At 48.8% G+C, this 21,843-nt stretch overlaps 1 protein-coding gene across 4 annotated transcripts in view; it reads right to left on the bottom strand.

Annotated features, from left to right (window-relative positions):
• TSC22D3 (TSC22 domain family member 3) overlaps positions 1-21,843 on the bottom strand; it is a 62,216-nt gene that overhangs the window by 5,371 nt on the left and 35,002 nt on the right. The window contains exon 1 of one of the 4 annotated variants that reach the window (XM_053579370.1): positions 15,626-15,729. The exons of the other annotated variants lie outside the window; for them this stretch is intronic. Within the exon in view, the coding sequence (XP_053435345.1) occupies positions 15,626-15,723 (98 nt within the window). The 5' untranslated portion in view covers positions 15,724-15,729. Of the gene's footprint in view, positions 1-15,625; positions 15,730-21,843 lie in introns of those variants that run through there. 4 annotated transcript variants of the gene reach the window in all.

Raw genomic sequence — 21,843 nt, 5'->3', positions numbered from 1 at the left:
CACCCCACTTTAGGTGGGAGACAATCCCAATCTCAGGACATTCTGTTACCTTTAGGACACAAACTCTCCAGATACAGTGTTCGTATTAAACGGTGTGTAGTAGACAGAGCAAAGTCCCGACTATATTTATGGGTCATCAAGAATATTAGCTGAGAAAAAGTATTCTTAAATCAGGAGCTTAGTTGACATTGGAATTCCCTCATATATTAATCTGCCCTCTGCCACATAAAACTTTTTTGGTCCAGAAATTCTCTAAGTTGACCTTTCATTGGCTTATTAATTTTTCCTTAATGATTGCTTCCCACCCCATGATTCCAAGGGAGATGATGAGAAGAAAAGGGGAGAGAGAAACAAGCTGGGTTCTCAGGGAAAAAAAAAAAAAAGCTGTCAGAAAAACAGGAAACAAGACGGAAGTAAGATAACTCCTTGGGACGAGACTCCCTTATGTGGAGAGTCAGAGAAATCCAGGTAATTTGGAGAAGGAAGAGAAAAGGGGTTAAGTCTGGTAGCAAAGCTGCATTTGAATGGTGCATTAGTTATGCTTCAATTAAAAAAACAAGCTGAGTTCCAGACCCACGGATAATAATAATAAATACTGTTAACAGGGCTATGGGCAGACACTGTGCTGGCTGCATCACAATTTCCAAGGTGTGGGCACTGTCATCATCATTTTGCAGATGAAAAAACCGAGGGTCTGGAGAGGCTACCTTGCTCAAAGTGGCAGAGCTAATAAATTGCAGAGTGAGGACTCCAGCCCAGGTCTTCCTGACCTAGATAGAGACCAAGTTTGTCCCAACTACACCGACCAGTGTAGGGCAGGGAGTAGGTTTGTTGAGTGTGTGCAGGGTTGGATGAGTAAGTTGAGGCAGTTGAGGGATGAGTTTGAGGTGCCAGAGAGTAGTAAGGAGGAAGAAAGCACGAGGACCTCAGCATTACCATTAGAGAAGAACAGAGGCGGCCTTTAAGCTCTGCAAGCACTGGCTTTTCTGACGCCGAAGGCAGGGGAGAGCAGCGATGGGCAGCCAGAAGAAAATCCAAACTGTCCGAATGAACTTTAGGAGCAAGCCATGCTCAGTCACACCTTTCCGAAAGCTATCTCTGTCTAGGAAATAAGAAATAGTAATCCAACCAGGTGGCTTCCAGAATGGAATATGAAGGCTTGGGGTATACAACATTCCAAATAAAGTATGGAATCTCAGAATAATAATCACAGTGTAGTCAAAGCTTGAGTTCCTGAGGCCCGCTCACTGGCACCCTTAATTAACTCCTTTCCCCCCCATTCCTGCTGTGCTCAGCTTTTCAGAGAATAAGGTCAACAACAAGAAAACAAGCTCCTAGCAGGGATTTACCTTACAAAAACAACTTCAAAAGGATGTCCCAGGTTCAGCCTACACTCAGCCAGTCTCTGATCCTCTCTTCTGTCCAGAACCTCTCCTTCTATCCCATAAGAAGTGATCACCCTAAGATCTTCTGATCTTCCATTAGTAAAGAATGACTGGCTCTCAGGGTCTGCTGGCTCCCTCACGGAAGAATATGGACTTAAATGTCTCTGCAGAAAGATCTTCCAGCAACAAGAGTAGTAGAGCTAAGGATGGATTGGAGAGGTGGGGGTAAAATAAGGAAGAACCCAAGGGATTTTCTGCTTAACCCTCAGCATACCAGAAAATTCCTCTGCCCAGAGTAGCTGCACCAAGCTTTGCAGTGAGTGGAAATTTGTGCTGTACATGATATCAATGATCTGATCTAATGTTTCTGAGTAATGTGCTGATTGTTGAGACTCGGTGTCCTTGTGTTCTACAGAGGTGGGCCCCCAACAGTAAACAGTGGCCTAGGGATTCAACAGCCCAGCAACCCCAACATTCATAAATGTTTGCAAACTTCTTTTCTGACACCCTGAAACTTACAATGTAGGCTGGACCCAGAGCCGGCATGGCAATAGCGCCTAGCTGAAGAGCCAGGCCCTCAGCTGCCTCTCAATTTTACTCCTTAGGGACTTGGCGATGAAACAGGCATAGCCGACCCTACCTCTCTCAGGGGTGATCTTAGGGATGGAGGGCAATGAAGACAGGGCCAACTCTTTCCTTTTCAGGAGGCCTTGGAAACCAACATATTCCCTTTGAGCTGGAAGAAATGTCTTAGCATTCCCGCCCGTCTGTTCCATGTCCAAAGCCAAACTCAACAGGACAAGAGTCCTTCCTACTCGGGGTTACAGGACAATGGAATGGAGATTGGGCAAAGTCTGGGTGGCAGAACCCTGGGGTAGGATCTCAGCACATTGTAGAGTGACGGGGAGCAGACTCAGGGTGGGTGCGGTAGGTTGGGGGTGGCTGTGAGGGGGAACATCTTACTTCCCTTTTTGTCACACTTGAAGCACTGTGTACCACGCAGCCAGAAGGAAACTATTTATAGGCAAGTCTTCCTTATTTTCTACAGGGAATGTTCCACCCAAAGATTCAGCGATGTTGCCAGCAAAACACAGGGTCTTGTGTCAGGAGAAGCGGGAAAAAGACACGATGAGAGAGGTGCGGGACCAGCCACAAAGCAAACACGGGGAAATACAAAAAGGATATTGAGCGCTAGAGCGTTAGCACAGTGTTAATAGGACAGACGGTTGAAAAACATCCCTCCCCATTACTCCTCCACCACGGGGCCCCTTCCGTCTGAAGCTCTGTCTAATTCTAATTACTTACTTGTCCCTTTTTCTGAAGAGGCTGGGGGAATAAGGAGGCTGAAATTCCATGGCTTAATTCGTCCTTGCTTCTCGCTTATCTTCTCTCTTCCCCTCTGCTTCCACTCCAGTGTGGAAGACTATGGACAGGAAGGCCACTGCCACTTACATAGTTACTTGGGCTTCATGGAAAATCCCCAAGGTCCAGAAGGAGGGAAGCAAGAAGGAAAGACGGAAACAGAGAAAGTGCCTTGTTCTCGGTGGGTCATATGAACTGCCCTGCATGGCCAGAGCCCAAAGCCCTGACTTTCGGGGGCAGGAAGACGGGGAGGAGGATGCAGATGGAGATGCAGAAGGAATAGTGGGTGGGAGGGAGTCCAAGGAGAATCCTGGTGGAGAGATGGATAGGATACTGTCTTGGAAAAGCAGCTCCAGCAAATTCTGGCACAGAATGATAGCAGGAGCGATGAATTGTGCCTTTCAGCTCCCTCCGGGCCAGGGTCACAAACAATCTCTGTGTGACACTAGGGCCGACAGTCAGAACCAAACCCTGTTTTGATAAGGCATTCTACGCCACTTGACCACATTCAGAGAAGTCACAAATTGCTCTTGTTGAAACACCTTCATCATCCCAACTTCGGTGGTTAAATATGGTGTGTGTGGGGGTTTGCCCTGACATCTCTGCAGGACTAGAACTATTGGCGACCTATCCAGACATGCAGTTTAGTTCAGTGGTTCTTAAATGACACGAACCTTGTATCAATATTTATGCCCATCTCCCTTTCCCTTATCCTTTGCAGCTGGGAAAATCTACCTCCATAATTTTTCCAAGCCTTCTTCTCATTTTCCACCCTCCCCATTATCCATCTACAAGAATGAAATAGATATTCCTGAAAAAGAGGTTTGTAAAATCAACCTTGGTACATGGAATCACAGTCTTCCCTCCCCTTCCCGACACTAGTTGCTATTATCATTTAATTCAATTCAAATCACTTCCATTTAAATTGGTCGAATGCTTATCAAAGCTCAAGGCACATTTTGGGGAAATTTTTAAAAAGCAAACAGGGCGTACAAGTCAAAAGCTGTGCTTCCTTCCAGATATCCTAGGTCTGTCGCAAATTCAGAAATCTCCTTACTGGTTAGACCTTAGTGAAATGTTTGCTTTAGGAAAAAGCCTCCGGCTTGGGGGGGCTCAGGAGGGTAGCGTCAGCCCTGCAGGGAAGGACCATGCTGTTACCATCCTGGGTGTCATTTCATTCCACAGAATGGGGAGAACTTTTCTTCTCCCCTCCCTGCCCTTTGGCTGGGGCCCACCTGGATGGGGATAATGCAGCAGTCCCGAAACTTGGACCTATGGCTTCTTTGACATTGTTGGTGACAGTGCCAGAAAAGGTTTCTCACCTTGATTCCCTTGAAATCCCAGGTTTATAAAGCAAGGGAACAAGGCACAGGTATTTGCCTTCTGAGTTGCCAGGCCCTCCTTCATTTAGCCATAGGGCTTTCCTGCCCCCTCCTGCCGCACCTTTCTCCTTTGGCCAGCTCCTCTGGGGCTAAGGTAGCCTGCCCTCCCCCACAGAGCAGCAAGTATCTTCAGGTAGACAAACAGGCCCTCTCATCACAGCCCACTGTCTGGAAATCATGGCACCTTGCAGCCTTCCCAGGGGCTGGGGAAGAAAACAGCAAGAACTCAGCCACTCTCCACCTTTGTCTGTCTGCAAGTGCACGAGCCCTCCATCAGGCCACCCAGCCCAGAGAGACACTGGCAGGGCCTCTCCCCATCCCCTTTGCTCTGTGGACCAGTCCCCAGAGCCGAAATTCCAAGCCATTTTCTCTGTCAGTTGCCAGGGTTACTCTGAGTGGCCTGTGAAGGACTGAGGGCTATTGGCAATGCTCGCAAGACAAGAACCAGGAGGGTCTTGCTGAGGCTGTGGATGGAGCCAGCAGGCAAGGGGTCTGTGAAGAGCGCAGGGGCTCTGAGGTGGAGCACCTGGCTCCATTGTGGGCCCCGCTGTAGAATGGGTGACCTTTGAAGTGGCACAGGTTCCCTAGGGAACAAAAGGACGGTTAATAATGCTGGCCTCTTCAGGCCTGCTCCTTGGCCATGATGGGTAAGCACTATGGGTCTCCCAGGGCTCTCGCATTGTGCTTCTGAGGCCCTTGCTTACCTCACAGCAGAGCTATTCACCCTGGGCTCACTTGAGGTATCTCCTTGATCCTCTGTTGTGGGACTCTGACTTGTAAAAAGGGGCTCTGCAGATTGCAAAGGGCCTCCGCCTTTCCAGCCCCCACACCCACCCCAGCTTCCTGAAAGGAAAGAAGGCGGCCAGCTGAGGTGGAGGGCAGTAGCGGAGGAGGCAGGGGGCACACTACTCCCAGGACAGAAAGAAAGGAGAGAAACGGGGCAAGCTTCTCCCTGGGCAAACCCCTCCCTCAAGCACGGGAACAGCACCAGAGGCCGCGAAGGAGTGCCGAGAGGGGCTGAGAAAGGTCTCCCGCTAGGTTTGAGAATTGTTGACAAGGAATACGCACACCTTACCAGGAAGAAAGAGAAGCCCAGAAGCACACACATGTTTGTGGAAACACCTTCTCCAGCCTTTCACAGAGTCTAATTCATAGAGACAGGCAGAGAGGGGCAACCCACCTTCTGCGCTATTGCCAGCTTCTCCATAACCCCAAAGGGATAGTAGGGCCCCAGGACATAGCAAGATAGCAAGACAGGAACTGTAGGCCGGGCCAGAATGCCAAACGCCGTGGTCTCTGCTCTCTCTGACATCAGAGATGGCTGTGTACTGTACAAGGGTCACGGGTGACAGGACCTTAGGGGAAGTTTGGAGTGGCCTTCAGGTGGACACAGGGAGAACCAGCTTGAAGCCTCACCCTGCACACCGGAAACAGGAAGTCCCTGGCACTGCTAGGACCGCAGCTTTCAAAGATGCCAATCGTACATTATAACAGACTCTGTTAAATGAAGGTGAAATAAAAACAAGCACCAATTGTGCACAGTCAGTCACATGGGTGCCTCGGCAACGATTCCCACAAGTTCCTCATGAGGACAGTTCTAACGAGAGCCAGTCCTGGCATAGATGCCCTCTGTGACCTGAGAAGTGTGATCGGATAAGGCACTGACAAAAAAAAAAAATCCCTCTCAGTCAGAGCTGTTGTCCAGACATGCTACCATAGTCCCTACATATGTCACCATCACAGCCATGCCTTTGGCTCTCCTGGAATTCTTTACACACCGGAGAATCAGGAAAGTTTCTTTTCTGATGAAAAAGCCCTGGAAAAGTGCCACTTTCAGCCACTATCAGCTCAAATACTTAAGTAAGAACTAAATTATCATTACTTTCCACAAAGTAGTCAGGAGCCAGACAACTGGGCACACAGCAAGTAAACCTTGACAGTGGGCTGTGGAGGCAAAAAAAATGGATCTAGATGAGATTCTTAACAACGGGATCACCTGAGGAAGCTTGTGGAAAATACAGATGTTCTGGCCTCCAGCCCTGGTAGATCTCATGCACTGGAGAAGGATAATTTTTAGGTGATTTGGATGCAGCTCTTCTGGCACCAGTTGGTGGAACCGCTTTTAGGAACTACTGGCCTAAAGTTGACAGCCAAGAAATAGTCTACCTAAAGACCCCTCGTGGTGCCGGGGACACTGAGACCCACTTTGTATATAACGCATTCTGATGAGGTTTGGCTTATTCTGGGTCTGCTGTCCATTCTGCCATCTGTTTCTCTCTCCTTCCTGAAAGCTTCATCAAAATGAGTAAGAGTGAGAGCTACTCTTAGAGGGATGCCCCTTAACCTGCTATGATTGATACCTAAATTTTGGCAGATTTTGCCTCTCTGTTCTAAGGAGCAGAATCCTGCTAAGACATTTTACAGGTATCAGGGAGAACTCTCATCCTGGCAATTTGGGGACAGGAGGGTGGGCCTCACAGTCAGAAAGAGAGAACCCAGGGGAGAGAATGGGAAGGGGCTGGGTTTTCTCTAACAGCACAGTTTTATCAATGAATCAGCCCCTTTTCCCTTCTACAGGAGCCAGCTCTCCTCCAGCCCCATGGCTGTCACCACCCGGTCAAACATGGGTTGACTACCAGGTTAGTTGGAGGGGTATGACTCATTCCCCCTTCAAGAACCTGCTGGGACTAACTACAAAGACTTGCCAGGATCTCTGAAAACACACCCACCCCCACCCTGATCCAAGCCTGGAGCCCCTCCCATCCTCACTCCAACCCCAGCAATGAGGCCCTCTTCACTGCTCACTGACTCCCCTCTCCCAAGATGGAGCAGGAGGGCAATTTGCTATTTTCTGTTGTACATACCCGGCCTGTGTTTTGATATTTTCTTTTCTTTTCTTTTAATGTTTAATTTACACTGCCTGCTAGATTTGGGACTTAAATAAACAAATGCTATGCTTCCCCCCATGGCCTGAACTTCCTGGTTGCCTGCCAGCAACACAGTGACCCTTTTAACCTCTGTTCTTGCTTCTTGAGACAGTCAGTGTTAGGGGTTGGGTCGAAAGAGAAAGATATTTGGGGTCAAAAGCCTGAACATTTTTAGTGCCAGTCTAAAATACCATCCCCCAACCCTTGCTGACAACATGAATGTTAAGCACTGAAGCCACCTTACCAAGTACAAACTTCTAAAGTGCACGGCGAGAATGTGAGGATAAAACACAAAACTGCAAAATTCGAAGTATTGGCATTGGTTTCTTGAAAACTTACTTATAGACGTCTTTATACCACCAAGCAAAGACAGAAGTGCCCAGGTCTTTGTGGGCGGAGCCTTTGTGGACATGAGTGGACTCAAAGACCCATAGACAGCAGAGCACAGTGAACCTGACCAGGAAAGGGTTCTCACCAAAGCTCTTACATCTTAAAAAATAAGAGAAACACTAGCCCTTATGTCCTGGGACAGAGCTCTCACAGCAAACTAATGAATCCTGGTCAACAGTTCTGACATCCTGTTATTTGCTAAAACTAATAATACCATGGAGTTTGTTGACAGAGTTGTAGAAGAGCTAAAGTAAATATGGAAACTGAGGAATAGCCAAGTACAGTTACTAGCTCAGCAGTGGAGAAGAAGAGTTTCATAGATACTCCTGGGACATCTTAGGGAACCAGGGCCTGGAGCACAGCTGGGAGATAACCCAGAAGGTATCTGTCACGTCACTGAGTGATTTCTCTACAATAATAGGCTGCTGCAATGATTGGCTTGGTTCATGGAGCTGGTACTGAGCCCTTGGAGGACAGGAATGAGAAGAAGTGAGGGGCTTCCCCTGATGCATATGCAAAGGGAGTTATGTCCTGAGAAATGTCACTCCAGCACCCATTCTAAATGGAGCTGGTCAAGTGGGAAGAAAATACAGCAGAAGGCCAGAGTTCCTTTCCACCCTGGCCACTAACCAGTGGAGGACTGCATAGAAGACCTCTAGACACTCTATGCTGCTGGATCCTCACTCCCTGAAATGAGAATAACGCCCCGCCTCCACAAGGTGTATATGTTACGGATACCCTGAAGTGTGAAAAAATAGATAACCATTTTCTTTTCTTTTCAGATTGAAGATGTCCTTGATGCTATTATAAATATTTGTTTTGCCTAGGTGTCCAGACTTTATAGACACCCTGTGCCATAGCTGAGTTCTTTGGAGAGTTAAAAAAAAAGAGTGGGGGGATGTGAATGTGATATACTCTATGATGAGTATCTATGTTTAGGGCCCTGTTCCCTAAGCAAAGCTGGAAAAATGGCTCCCCACATGAGTGGCCCTTTCTTTTCTTTCTTTTTTATTTATTTATTTATTTTTATTGTTAAATCATAGCTGTGTACATTAGTGCAATCAAGGGGTACAATGTGCTGGTTTCATATGAGTGGCCCTTTCAATGCTGTTTCAAAGTCTTAGTGTTTCTAACCTCTGTCCAGTTCCAATTTTTGTTCCCATGGTTTTACACGTTATCTGTATTTCTTATGGGGATGGGGTAGTTTGAGGAGTTCCTGCTAAAATGGAATCTATATTTCAATTACTCTCCAGAAGGTCTTTCTAGGCAACCTCTCCCTGTACATAGCACAATTTCTTTTTTTTTTTGAAACAGTCTCACTCTGTTGCCCTGGGTATGGTGCTGTGGCATCACAGCTCACAGCAACCTCAAACTCCTGGGCTTAAGTGATCCTCTTGCCTCAGCCTCTCGAGGAGCTGAAACTACAGGCATCCACCACAACATCCAGCTAGTTTTTCTACTTTTATTAGAGACTGAGTCTCGCTCTTGCTCAGGCTGGTCTCTAACTCCTGAGCCAAAGCAAGGGCTGCCTTGCCTTGGCCTCCAAGAGTGCTAGGATTACAGGTATGAGCCCCCAAGTCTGGCCTGCACATAGCATTTCTAATTTGCACAACATTTCGACCTCAACAGCCTCTCCTATGGTACAAACAACCAGTAATCAGTGGGACCTATGTTCTTTCCAGCAGGGCTGAAGGCACAGCCAGATTGGACCATGATGCAAATGGGCAGTGCAAGGTCTCAAGTGAGCATCGATTAGCCTCTTAGACTAGCCTATGAGGGCAGGAGCTTGTCTTATTCACCACTGGACTCCAAGGGCTTGGACCAGTGCCTGGCACACAGTATGAATGCAGTAAATACATGCTTAATAAATAAAGAAAAGGGTTGTCTGAGTGCTAGGACTTTACTAATGGCCCCAGTGGAGATGAACTACAGGCCAATTCATGAATTATCCTTCTTTTAACATTTTAATTTGGAGACAATGGTTTGAGAGAAACTCTGCAGTTAGAAACACAAAAGACCTGTGAAAATCAAACATACTTGGGAAATCCAAACACAGTTTAATTGAGTAAGTGGCCACTAATGGCATGGAAGTGGGGCCCAACTTCTTCAATAAAAGGGATAATTCACCCATGTGTGTGCTCCTGGTCCTTCACTAATGCTGGAACTTTGGTCAGTTTCCATATTTAACTAAAGCGGCTAGGTCAGTTGGGAATAGGTCACCCACAGGGAGCAGAAGAGGGTGGTGAAGCCCAAAGCAGGGCAGCCAAGTCTCAGTTGGCACCAATATCAAAAAGGGATTTAAGGCTACCTGGCCTGATTCTCTGAGTTAAGTGACAGCCATATAACTGGAATAATGCAAGTTGGGGGATGAAAAAACCCATCCAGACTAAAAATACCCCAACATTCACCAAGATAAAGGAAAGTCTTTCTCAGATGGGGAACTATCTATAGTTTTTCTCAGGGGAGGAACTTGATAACCTGGTTCAGCTTGATCCAAATAGGGGGGCTTCTGGGAGAAGTGACCCAGGCTGGCTAAGTATAGACGGGTGGGGTGCTGCTGACGATGGGGTATCATGATGAGTTGTGGTTACCTGATGGCCTTGGACTTTCAGAACAGAGGCAAATGTGCCCAAATATTCAAGACATGTTGGCAAGAAACCAAACTGTGTCTGAGTGGGCAGCCCTAGAGTAGTAGAGTTGATGGCAAAGAAGATGGTTTTCTCCTTCTCTTCTTGGAAATAAAAGCAAGCTGTTAGGAAGATGCTGTGAGGAGCAGCAGGCTGCCTCGAGCATATTGGGGACGCTTATCTTAAAAGCACCCTGTCCAGGAGATTCTATTTGCTTGCTCATCAAAATACGCCCTCCATGCATCCTCCTCCGGCCTTACTGCCTCATTTATAAGGTGGCACAGCTGAGAAATGGACCGCCAGGCAGAGTCGATGGCTGATAGGGATTGATGAATTCTCCTTCCCTGGGGTAATTTCTTTCGACCAAGAGCCTTCTGTTAACCCAAAGAAGTCTGATGGGAGGAGTTCTGGGCAGAAGGGCAGGTCACTGGGGGAGCTTTCTCTGGGCATTTTCCGCCACTCTCTGTTGGCAGTGCCCTTCTCTGCCTGTTCACCAGGTGGCTCTGGCAGCAGACATAATACTCACACTAGAGTTGGCCAGGGTGGCCCTTACCCCTCATCACCCCTCCTTCTTGCCCTTGTAAAACTCTGGAAAAACCTTGGCCCTGGGGCTCCCTCTAGCTCAGCGGTTCTCAACCTGTGGGTCGCGACCTCTTTGTAACAATGAAAATACATCACGGCATTAGGAAGGTTGAGAACCACTACTCTAGCTTGACTAGGTGGCAGCCAACTGCCTGACACCAGGCAGCGCTGGGCCGATAGAGGGAGGCAGTAGGGCTGGGCATCCCCCTACCCGTGTGGCCCTGTTGTGAGGCGTTGACAGCTGGGAGAGGACCTGAAACCAGTTAGCCTGGGGCTCCCAGCCAGCAGTGTATTTTCATCTTGTTTTGACTGGGATTGTCCTCCCCTGTGTAAACACAACCACGTCAGGGGGAAGAAAATGTAGAACAGCTTAAAATAGGTGGGTGAAATGCATCCCACCCGTGAGTCACCAGTGAAGGGAATGCCCTGCAGGTGGGCCTTGCTTTAAGCAAATCTGACTTACGAAAATCTCAATTGAACAAGAGGGTGAGATGGACAGCTGTTAGGTCTTGACCTAACACTGGGAGATCTCAAAGCCTCATCTGGTCCAAATAATAACATCAGTAGCTCCCATGCACAGATTACTTAGTGGGCACTGTGCTAAGAACATTTGACACATTACCCTTTTGAATCTTGTCAGCAGTCTTAGGAGTTGGGTATTATATCATATATGACTGGGCCTGTGTTGTAGATGAATAAACTAAGGTGCAGAGAGGTTAAATAACTTTGCCCGGAGTTGCATAGCTAGTATGTGGCAGAGGTTGGATGAGAATCCCCGGTCTGTGATTCTAAAGCACTGGACTATCTCCAGCGGGGGAGTGTGCTTTGTTGTAAGAAGGGTTCCAGGCACAGCTGCATGCTAGGTAGCAACTGAACCCGCACCAATGATCCTTTCCCAGTGGACTCCCTTTATCACAGCTGTAGGGGAATCTAAAAGCATCCTTCACAGGGTCCAAGTGGAGAAGCTCTTGGGCAGGGACTCGTTCTTTCTGTTGACTAAAAGATTCCCAAGGCAATGAATTCCCTGGAAGAGTGAGCCCCCCTAGAATACCAGGATGGATCTGCATTTCAATTCAGAGACTGGCAGACTGTTTAAGGGCACCTGCTTGACCATTCTCAGGGAAGGATACTCAGCAATAGCAAATAAGTGTAAGCTATCCAGACGGGCTGGGGAAGGGACAAAGGACTCAGTATAATCCAGCATAAGGAAAGAACAAATGTAAACATGTATTTTGAAACAAAATGTCACCAATCATAGTGTCTACAGTGTTGGCCCCCAGGCTAAACTGTAAAGTGGGAGTCTTTCTTCAGAACCTTCCTGCTTCCTTGTCAGGGAATCTTCCTGCTGCCTGTCCCCTCAGGCTATCTGTGCCCTCCCGCTGCCTGGAGTTTCATGGGGCCCATGGCTGCAGGGAGTTAGAAGGGGATTCTGTCCTAGCAGTGCCCTCATTAAGGGAGACCCCCATTCTCTGTCTAGAAAATCAAACATACCTGGCCTTTGGGCCAGTCCTAAAGGACAAATTGAAGAAATTTGTTTGTGTAAATGGCAGACAGTAGTTTAACAGATTTTCCTCAGTCAGATCACAGGGGCAAGATTTTAATCAATGCTATAATTATTTTTATTTTTTGAGACAGGACCTCGCTCTACCACCCAGGCTAGAGTGCAGTGGCATGATCATACCTCACCACAAACTCCTGGACTAATGTGATCCTCCTGCCTCAGCCTCCTGAATAGCTGGGACTATAGGCACACGCCACAACACCTGGCTAGTTTTTCTATTTTTTTGTAGAGATGAGGTCTCAGTCTTGCTCAGGCTGGGCTTCAACTCCTGGCCTCAAGCAATCCTCCTGCCTCAGCCTCCCCAAATTCTAGGATTATAGGCATGAGCCACCATGCTTGGCCTCAACGCTATAATTTAACTTTTTATTTTATTTTATTTTATTTTTTAGATAGAGCCTCAAGCTGTCGCTCTGGGTAGAGTGCCATGGCATCACAGCTCACAGCAACCTCCAACTCCTGGACTCAAGCAATTCTCTTGTCTCAGCCTCCCAAGTAGCTGGGACAACAGGTGCCTGCCACAACACCCGGCTATTTTTTGGTTGTAGTTGTCATTGTTGTTTGGCAGGCCCAGGCTGGATTCGAACCCACGAGCTCTGGTGTATGTGGCTAGCGCCTTAGCCACTTGAGCTACAGGCACCAAGCCAATGCTATAATTTTAGAAAAGGGGTGGGGGGAGAATGGGGAGAGAACAAGTTGAGGAGGGCGGAAGGGGGGAAATTATTTAATCAATGATCTTCAAATCTTGCCTACTCTGACTCTAGGTAAGGATGGTTCTACGTATAGGGATAAATACTATGCTCTCACACTTGTGCTGGATTCTGTATAGACATGGCCGAAAGAATACTGGAGTAATAGTCAGGAAATCTGAGTGCTGGCCTGGTTTTGCCCCGACTGCGGGAACAACCTTGAACAGTCCCATAACCATTCTGGGCCCCCATTTCTCCTAAATGTAAAATGAGAAGGTTGGAGCTGTAAATTTGTTTGGGTGCTTACCTGATGGATGAGACCCCTGTTTACAACAGCAGCTCCATGAAGTCAGAAGCTATATCCCAAGTGCCTACAATGGTGTCTGGCACACAGTACATGCTCAACAAATGCAATAACTGAATGAATGAATAGCAAAAGTGACCTCTAAGGTTGCTGCCGGTTCTAACAGTTTCAGCCTTGATTTCCTCATGTGCAACTGTTTATAGCCATATTGAGTCAAGAGGTCTAGGGCAAGAATTAGGTGAGTGCTTCAGGCCCTTGTTCTCACAACCAATAAATCGTATCTGCACTACGAGGGACAGCCTGTGTTGAGAGAAGCAGGTCTGGGAACAAAGACTGTGAGAAGAGCTTCTGTGAGGCACGAGATGCTTGCAGGATGCTGGATTGGGACCTGGGGGTGGGAGGTAGAGGGCTGTAGGAAGGGCAGGGCCAGTTGGGAGGAGGAGGCAGGGGAGTAACTTTTACACCGGTTTACAGAAAACAAGAAGCCAAGATAGCAGAGACCTGATGGGTGTCTGGGCTGAGGTAGGAAAAGTGCCAAGTTGCATGGTGAGTCAAGGTCAGGAGCTGGAATGGGGCCTAGAGCACTCAAGCCTCTGTTCACCCCCTTGGGACTGGCCCATGGCTCTAGGCCAGCTCCCTGAATAGCTCCCCCCACCCCTCCCCGCCCCTCCACAATTCCAGCTTCTTAGGCCAACCTGCTTCCTTGTCCAGCCGCTTCGCCACGGCCCTCCCCCACCCCTCCGCCAAGGCCACATGGACGTCCTCCCCCAACCACTGTCTAAGGCTCAGTGCAGTCACCCATTAGAGCGCCAGCTTCTGAGCAGACTTGCCCCCCCTTCCTTCCCAGCGCTGCTGCGGCCTTCACTCTGACACAGCTCCTCCCCTCCTTACGCAAAAGAGGGAGGCTTGCCAGCACTGCCTCCCTCCACTGTGAACACACCCCCTGCCCTACTCCACCCCACTCCTCGCCATGCCTTCTCCTCGGGACACTCCCAGACATTATTCTGAGGTGCTCGGGTGCTGTCCCTTGTCTTCCCTACTTTTTCTTCCTCCCCCTCCCCACGCCCTTTCAGGTGACAACAGGGGCCACAACTCCAATCCAAAAGAATGAATCTTCAAAGAGTGAAATTTCAGGTATTGGTGAGTGGGGAGAGAGAGAGATTTATGGGGTAGAGGTCCTTCCCAGAGTTCCTCAAATAACACTGTGGAGATGGCTGCCTACCCTCCCTCCGTATTCATTAGGCCAATTCTGGCAATCACTGCCCTGTGAGCTGGGAGTCCAAAGTTCTGGTCCCATCTCTGCCAGTCCCTGTATTACGGGGCAAATCGCTTCATTTCTCTGTGTCTCAGTTTCTTCATCTGTCAAATGGTGGTAATTAACTCCACCCTACTCACCTTGGCAGGACTGTTTTGAAAATTACAGATCCTGTGTGCGCGCCATGTGCAGGCGCACGCCATGTGTAGGCGCACACAGGAGAAAGTGAAAAGAAGAGAGAAAGTGAGAGAGAATAAGAAAGACAGCAAGAGAGAGTGAGAGAAAGAGAGCCGCCGGGTCAGCCCACTAGTGAAAGTACACTTTCTACACAAGGCAAGACCCTGGAGAAATAATAGGGATTATTATGTCCCCCCCAGGACTCATTCAGGTTACTTGGTAGAGTCCTCTTCTCAAAAAAAAAAAAAAAAAATCAGTGTGCTTAAGACCTGCCCCTTTCCACTCTCCCAACTTCTGTCTCTCCCCCAGGGCTTGGCCCTTAGCCACATTTGGTCTTCTGTGCACCTCCACCCCGCTTAAGAACATCTCCTGCTCCACCCTTGTCCCCTCACCACCCATCCTGTCACCCTCAGGCCTTCCTTCACCAGCCTTTTGCCTACTCTCTCCCTCTCATGCTGCTGTACTGTTTGGGAATGACCCTGCTTTCCCAGCCCTGACCTCGGGCTCTCCCCATCAAAGCTTTAAAGAGGAAGGGACTCTGGGGGGTAATGACTGAACCTGACAATTTTCTACAGAGGCTGAGCACAAGGTGGAACACCCAGCATGTGCTCGAGAAGCACACCATTGTTTGGTTACATGTGCTGGGGAAGATGTTTGGGGTGGAGTCTGCTTTGGGGCCCCTGAAATCTTGCCAGATAGACAATTGCCTGCCCCACCTCTAGGTTCGGCAGGCCCTGCCCGTCTGCTCTTCCACCCATTTTCCCCTTCACCTCTCAACCCAGAGAATGGGCTGGGCTGTTTCATCTCTAGGACCTGCACGCTAGAATGTGATTTCAGTCCTCCCTGGCCTGGTGCCACCGAGTTTCTCTGGTGTCCCCACCTTTCCCCCAGGGATGAGAGGCTCGGGAGCAGTTTGGGGCACCCTCTGAATTTCTCAGCACAAGCAATCGGCTCTCTCTGCAAGGCCACACCCAAGAACCTCCTCACCTGAAGAAACCTGGGCTTCCCTCCCCAGAATCGAGGGCTCCTAGGGGCTGTAGAACGAGGCCCACCACACACAGCATGGATCTAACAGCTCTGCTCATGTACAAGGTGATGACATTGCTCTTGGGTGGAATGTCTCTTGGTCTAAAAAATACTGGAGAGAGTGTCTCTCCCATACTGTGGGGGCAAAGCCCTTGCTTTCATCTAAATGCTCCCTCTGGGCTGCAATTCAACCCTCCTCTCCCCAAAGAAGGAAATTAGAAGCAAAAGGTGACCTTGTTAGACCTTGCCAGGGAACTGGCGACAGGGTGGCAATGCATGGCCTCATTTTGTTGGCCCCTGCCACCTGTCTCTGTCTCCCTCCCTCCACTCGCTGCTGGGGCCCCATGTTGGCAGACAGGTTGGGAGGGGGGTTGGGATTCTTTGAAGAGGCATCTGAGTAACCTGGTCCCATCACAGAGGTGAACGAGGTGGTCTTAGAGGCCTGAGACTCAGCAGCTAAACACGTGGCAAGACTCCAAAGCAAGCGAGAGAAGAGGGAAGAGGGAGATTGGCAAGAAAGATCACAAATTGCTTCGTTTATTACCAGTAACAATAAGAGTAATAGCAATAATAATAACGATTACTTATTGAGAGCTTATTATGTACCAGGCACTGTGCCAAGCACTTTTCATGCATGATTTAATTTGTTGTTCACATAACCTTATGTAAAAAGAAAAAAAAAATTGCAGATGACAGATGAGGAAGCAGAAACTTAAGGAGGTTGTGACCAGCCCAAGGTCACACAGCTGGAACTGAGATTTGAGGATCCAGTTGAATCCAGAACCCACGTTCTTCACCCTCACCCAGCCCTCACTGCCCCTTGCCAAGTGTGGGCCCTGTTCCTCAAGGCTCACCAGGCATTACCTAGCACGGCTCATGCAAGGTCCTTAGAGGCTCAGTTACCTGGAATTGGTTTTCCTACACTTCATTCCCCCCCCTAAGAGGCCAACATTCCAATTAGGGATTGATTCAAGAGCTTCCAACAGATGGGGCAGGAGTCACACATAATCACTGAGCTCTGAATGAGGACAGCGATCAACTTTGTTCCTGGCCCTGCCACGAAATTATCATGTGACCCTAGCCAGCCTGAATTCCCTCTCAGGACCTCTGTGCAGACTGTATGTCTGGGTCTGGGCAGGGATCAGTGATGTATGAAATCCAAGAGTACCAAAGATTTACTGGTGGGCCTTTGACCTCACTCGCTCCACTAGAAGGAAGCCTGCCAATTTGAAAGTGTTGCAGCTTCTCACCTTCCAGTGGGGTCCTTCCTTCAGTGAGTCTGCTGTAAGCACTCACTGTCACCTTTACCTTCTGAGACCCAAGTGAGACTTCTATGCCGGGTGGTGGCTTCTCTCTCCCCAGCATACTTGGAGGCAACCAAGTCCTCTTTCACCAAACATGCATGAATGTCCTTTCCAATCACGCCTTTGACATGACCTTGCCTTGCCTTTTCCTTCCCCTCTCCTTCCTCTCCTCAGCACCACTGCCTCCCCTCCCCCACCCACTATTGCTCTGAGAATGTCATTCCTCTTTACTCCTGGCATAAGTGCCTGACCCACACCAGCTGGCTTTTTCGTTGAATGCACAATTCTCCCCTTTGGCTTACTTGGCATCTCTGGCTTCTTTTTGTTGTGTTTTGTTTTCTCATATATTCAGAGAGATGAAAGGAGCTTTGAACATCAACTAGTTCAACTCCCTCCTTTTCTGGGTGAGGAAACTGACTTGCCCAGGGTCACACAGCCAGGTAAGGACAGAGCCAATACTCCATCCAGGTCTGTCCAACCCTGGAGCCTCTGCTCTGCTCCTTTAGGTAAGGCCTTAGCTCACCAGCCACCATCACCCTTCCCTTATTCAAATGCACATTTTGTCCATGTCACACCACTGAGCACCAAATCTATTCCCTAACTGTTTGGCATGGGTGGGAGGGGGCTGCCTAACCTGTTTTCCTCCCACTTGAATAAGGTACAAGGGGGGAAGTGACTTGCCTAAGGTCATACAGCTCATTAGTGATAGAATTGGAACATTTCCACTCGGGGCCACTCCCACTACACCCTAATGCAGCATACCTCTCCTCTTCCAGTTCTCCCCTTCTGTACTCTCTTGGAATTTTTAATTCATGTCCCTTCCTCTTTTCTTGATATTCTTCTCCTCCTTACTAACTTCTGTCTATATCTTTCACAAGCCTGCTGGATTTTTAGGGCTGGAAAGGATCTCTATCTATCACTTAACAGAAAACTGAGACCAGGATAGAGGAAATAGATTGCCTGAAATCAGACAGATAATTAGTGGCAGAGCTGAGACACAAGCCCAAGTCACCCATCATAGTTCAATGTTCTCTCAACCACCCTCTTCCTGTCTGAGCTGAGCTTTATTTCTATGATCCTTCTTGCTTGAAAAGCCTCCTACTGATGTCCAAGTCCAACAAGATCTGGGAGTGCTTGGGCCCACGGTCACACAATGTCCCTGAGGAAAGGTAGAAGGAGCTGAGATGCCTGGAACCACCCACATCCTGCCACACATCCCACCCAAGAGGCCCAGCATGGCCTTGACGAGGGTGGTGACTATCAAGTATGTGTTGAGATAAAGCCATAGCCTCTCGGATTCTCAGTTCATGGCCTAGACAGTGGCGTCAGAGCCCGCGCCGGCAGCAAAACGAGGTCAGTTTACTGTCCTCCCAATGGAAAAATCTTGTAAAATCAATAGCACTTATAATGTCAACAGACCTGGAGACCTTTCCTCTATTTGTTCTTTCCTCTTGGGCTATTCTTTTTCACTCACCCTGATGAGGGAAGCTGAGAAGGCCAGATCACAGTTCCCAGAGCCCCCGAACCAATGGGACACAGGGGGCACATTGAGGTATGAGTGACATGTGAAGATCCTGGCAAGACCCTACTGGTTCCCTTAGACAACAGTATTCAGATCCAAGGTCCTCTCCAGCAACTGGCACCTGGTTGAAAATAACCAACAGCTGCCCAAAGCTCCAGTAGAGATTCTGAAAGTTCAGCCCAGCTCCAAATTTGCCACACTGGGCCTTCAGTAGGTCAGAGAACAACCAGAAAGCCAATTAGACACCACCATGGGGACTTCCTGCACTGCAAAGTGTCTGAGACTCTCAGACTGGAGTGGATGTTGGCCCGTTTCCCAGACATCCTCCCCCCAACACCATAGATATACCCTATTTTCCCTCCCCACACATGGAGGGTGGCTGCCCCCATGCTGTTTTTTGCATGGTCTTAAAACAGGCTTTTTCCTGCCCCCAAACAGGTCCTTACTGTAGAGCCTGAAATTTCTATCATTAAATGCAGTCTTTTATACAAGGGTGTCATGAGTTGATTCTACCCTGAATTCATTTGACCAGTATTTATTGGGAATCTATCCTGTGTCAGACATTGTTAGCTTCTCTGGATTGTGTTTTGTGCTATTGAAGGCTACTGTACCCCGTGAGTTTCAACTGAGCATATAAAGCCAGATAAATAGCAGATTTGTTGCTACCAGGCAGGGGACACTCAGGGATGAGATGTCAACGAGGGTCCTGAGAGCAAGCTTGTGCCATGGTGTGGGTCCCTGGACAACAGGGTACTAAGGCACAGGTGCCTGGGGTGGTGAGCTGGGACAAGTCCTTTCCATACAAACTCCTAGGACCAGGGACAAACATCACACCCCAAAGAAGCTGAGAAGTGGCCTCAAGAGGCAAAAGTGAGGACAATCCCAGGGCTAACAACTATGCCCTCTGCCCTCAGTCTGGCAGCAGGGATCACTGCCTATTGGTCTCCCAACCAAGTCAAAGGGCAGACATTTTAGAAGAAGTGGCCCCCTATTTTCTAATTGGTCCCCTGGGCACCTGAGTTTGGTTCCCTTGCTAGTCAAGATGCATGCTAGTCAAGATGCAATTATGTAGATCTTCAGTGAAAAGTTTCCCTGGTTAAACACTCCACCTCTACCTCCTGAATGCGTGAACAAGATTTCTCAGCTCATCTTCTCCTAGGCTAGGTCTTGGCCCTGTGCCTGTTTCCCCAACCCCGCCCTCTGGACGATCTTGCTCAAGGACGCCAAGGGAGTTGGTGGCAGGGGCTGGGAGCAGAGCCCAGGCTTCCTGGATCCTGGCCTGGCACTCCTACCACCAGACCCTGCTGCTGCTCCCTCTCCTCTCTTGCCCTTTGTGCTCAGTCTGCACCCCCTGGAGGCGCGTGCCCCACACCCCATTAGTTTTCACTGGGCGAGATGTTTCTATTCACCACCAGTCAGAGGTTCAGCCATATGGGGCATAGGGAGTCTGGCTGTCTGGTGTCCGTGGGGCCAGGCCTGAGGTGGAGCTAAAGGGGACACTTTTCTGTTCTAAGACTGAAAAGCTGGGTCCCTAAGGCAGCAATTTTGACTAGGGACCCTAAGTGTGGACCCTGGGCCTGGCTTCTCAGAGCTTGGACCAGGTCACGGTGGGCCCCCACCCCCAGCCTTGTTGCTATGACACATGGCTCTACAAGTGCTGAGTGGCATTGTTGGGGCCGGATGCAAACGGCACGCAGCAGGGGCTAGCTGTGAGCCAGTTGGCCAGCTGACATTTCAGGGTCCAAAGAGCTTGTGTGTACTGGACAAGCTGTTTATTGTGGTCTTGGCACTGCCAGGCCCTTCAGACAGCAACAAATGCTCCCAAATTGGGAAAGGAGAGGAAATAAGGAATCAGTTATAGCCAAAGAAGACCTGGAATCTCTTTCCTTACACCATTTGCTCCCTGCAGCTGACATGCTGCTGGTGCCAACCATCGGAAGTGCCCCTGCAAGGGAACTGGAGGGGGCAAGCCCCACAAACCCCCATTCGTGAAGACCTAGATCACAGATCGTGGAAATAAACACATCAGCATCCCTCCCACTGCTTAACATCAGAGGTTGCTGCTGAAGGAAGGTGGAGCAATCAGTATTCGAACCAGGAATGAGGAATCTTGATGTCACATACAGAGGAACTGGCACCTTGGGGCTGCAGGCTCACACACACACCTCCCTTCAGGGAGATGGTCATAAACAGGCCATGATGTCCTGGCCTGGTCCTTTCAGATACACTTAATCAAGGTTGACCACACTCTGGGGAAAATGGCATGTGTGTCGGAGCCTAGGGCGGGGTAGACAGGTGAGACAAAGAAGTACTCATGCGAGGGAAGCCAGGAAGTCAGAGACCAAAGAAGTTGAGGAGGTGGAGCTCCCAAGAAGATGTTTGGCCCCATGCCCAGGAGCCAGTCTGGTCTGTCTTATGGCCTGAGGGGAAGCCCTGCCTGGGAGGGACAGACTCTGAGCTACAGGGTTGAGCTGTGCCTTAGGCTCTTGACTTCCGCATCTCGAATCACACAGGATTGTGACCACCAGAGTTGGACAAATAGAATTGCTAAAATGTCTTCTAAGTGACCTGGTCAGGGCCTACCTAGTCAGTCCTAGCAGACCAGCTGTATGTGATAGACACTCTTTCAATCATCACACGTACCACATACACAGGGCAACAGTAATGAACTCCAGCATCTAATAGTCACTGAGTCCCTAGTTTGTGCCAAACATGGTCCAAAGCACTTCATATGCAGTGTACATGCTATCTCTATCGGCCCTCCCAGATGCACGGGGTCAGCATTATTCGTGTCATTCCCAAGATGCAGAAGGAGCATCTAAGGCTAAGAGAGGCAAAATAACTTACCCCAAATCACACCAAGAATAGAAAGTGGCTGACTAGGGATTCAACCTGAGGTGTGTCTTGCTTCAAAGCCTGTGCTCATTACACTCTAGGGCCACTTGTGACTAAGCATATGAACATGTCTGTGTGTAGAAGAAGCCTCAAGGAAGGAAATAAAGGGGTAAGAGAGAAGATCCAAAAGCTTGGCTCAGGGAGAAGAACCATGATGGTGGGAGGGAGCTGAAAAAGAGAGGGGGGATGGGCAGAATGCCCACCAGATGCCAGAAGCTATATTATCCAAGTGTGTGGCCCCACCCCTCTTGGTAAGCCCCATAGCAACCAACGTGTTGCTGCCATCTCACCAATACTCAGTCAAACTCTGCTAAAGAATAAGTTCAAAGAGGGACTTTACCTAACAAATGCAATCAGTGTAACCTAGTTTCTTGTACCCTCAATGAATCCCCAACAATAAAAAAAAAAAGAATAAATTCAAACGACACTCTAGAGAACACACACAGATAAGTTACTGC

This window comes from Nycticebus coucang, chromosome X (genome assembly GCF_027406575.1).
Source record: "Nycticebus coucang isolate mNycCou1 chromosome X, mNycCou1.pri, whole genome shotgun sequence".
In the NCBI taxonomy this organism is placed as follows: domain Eukaryota; kingdom Metazoa; phylum Chordata; class Mammalia; order Primates; family Lorisidae; genus Nycticebus; species Nycticebus coucang.
The sequence above is the reverse complement of the archived record's forward strand: the minus strand, read 5'-3'. Positions and strand labels throughout refer to the sequence as shown.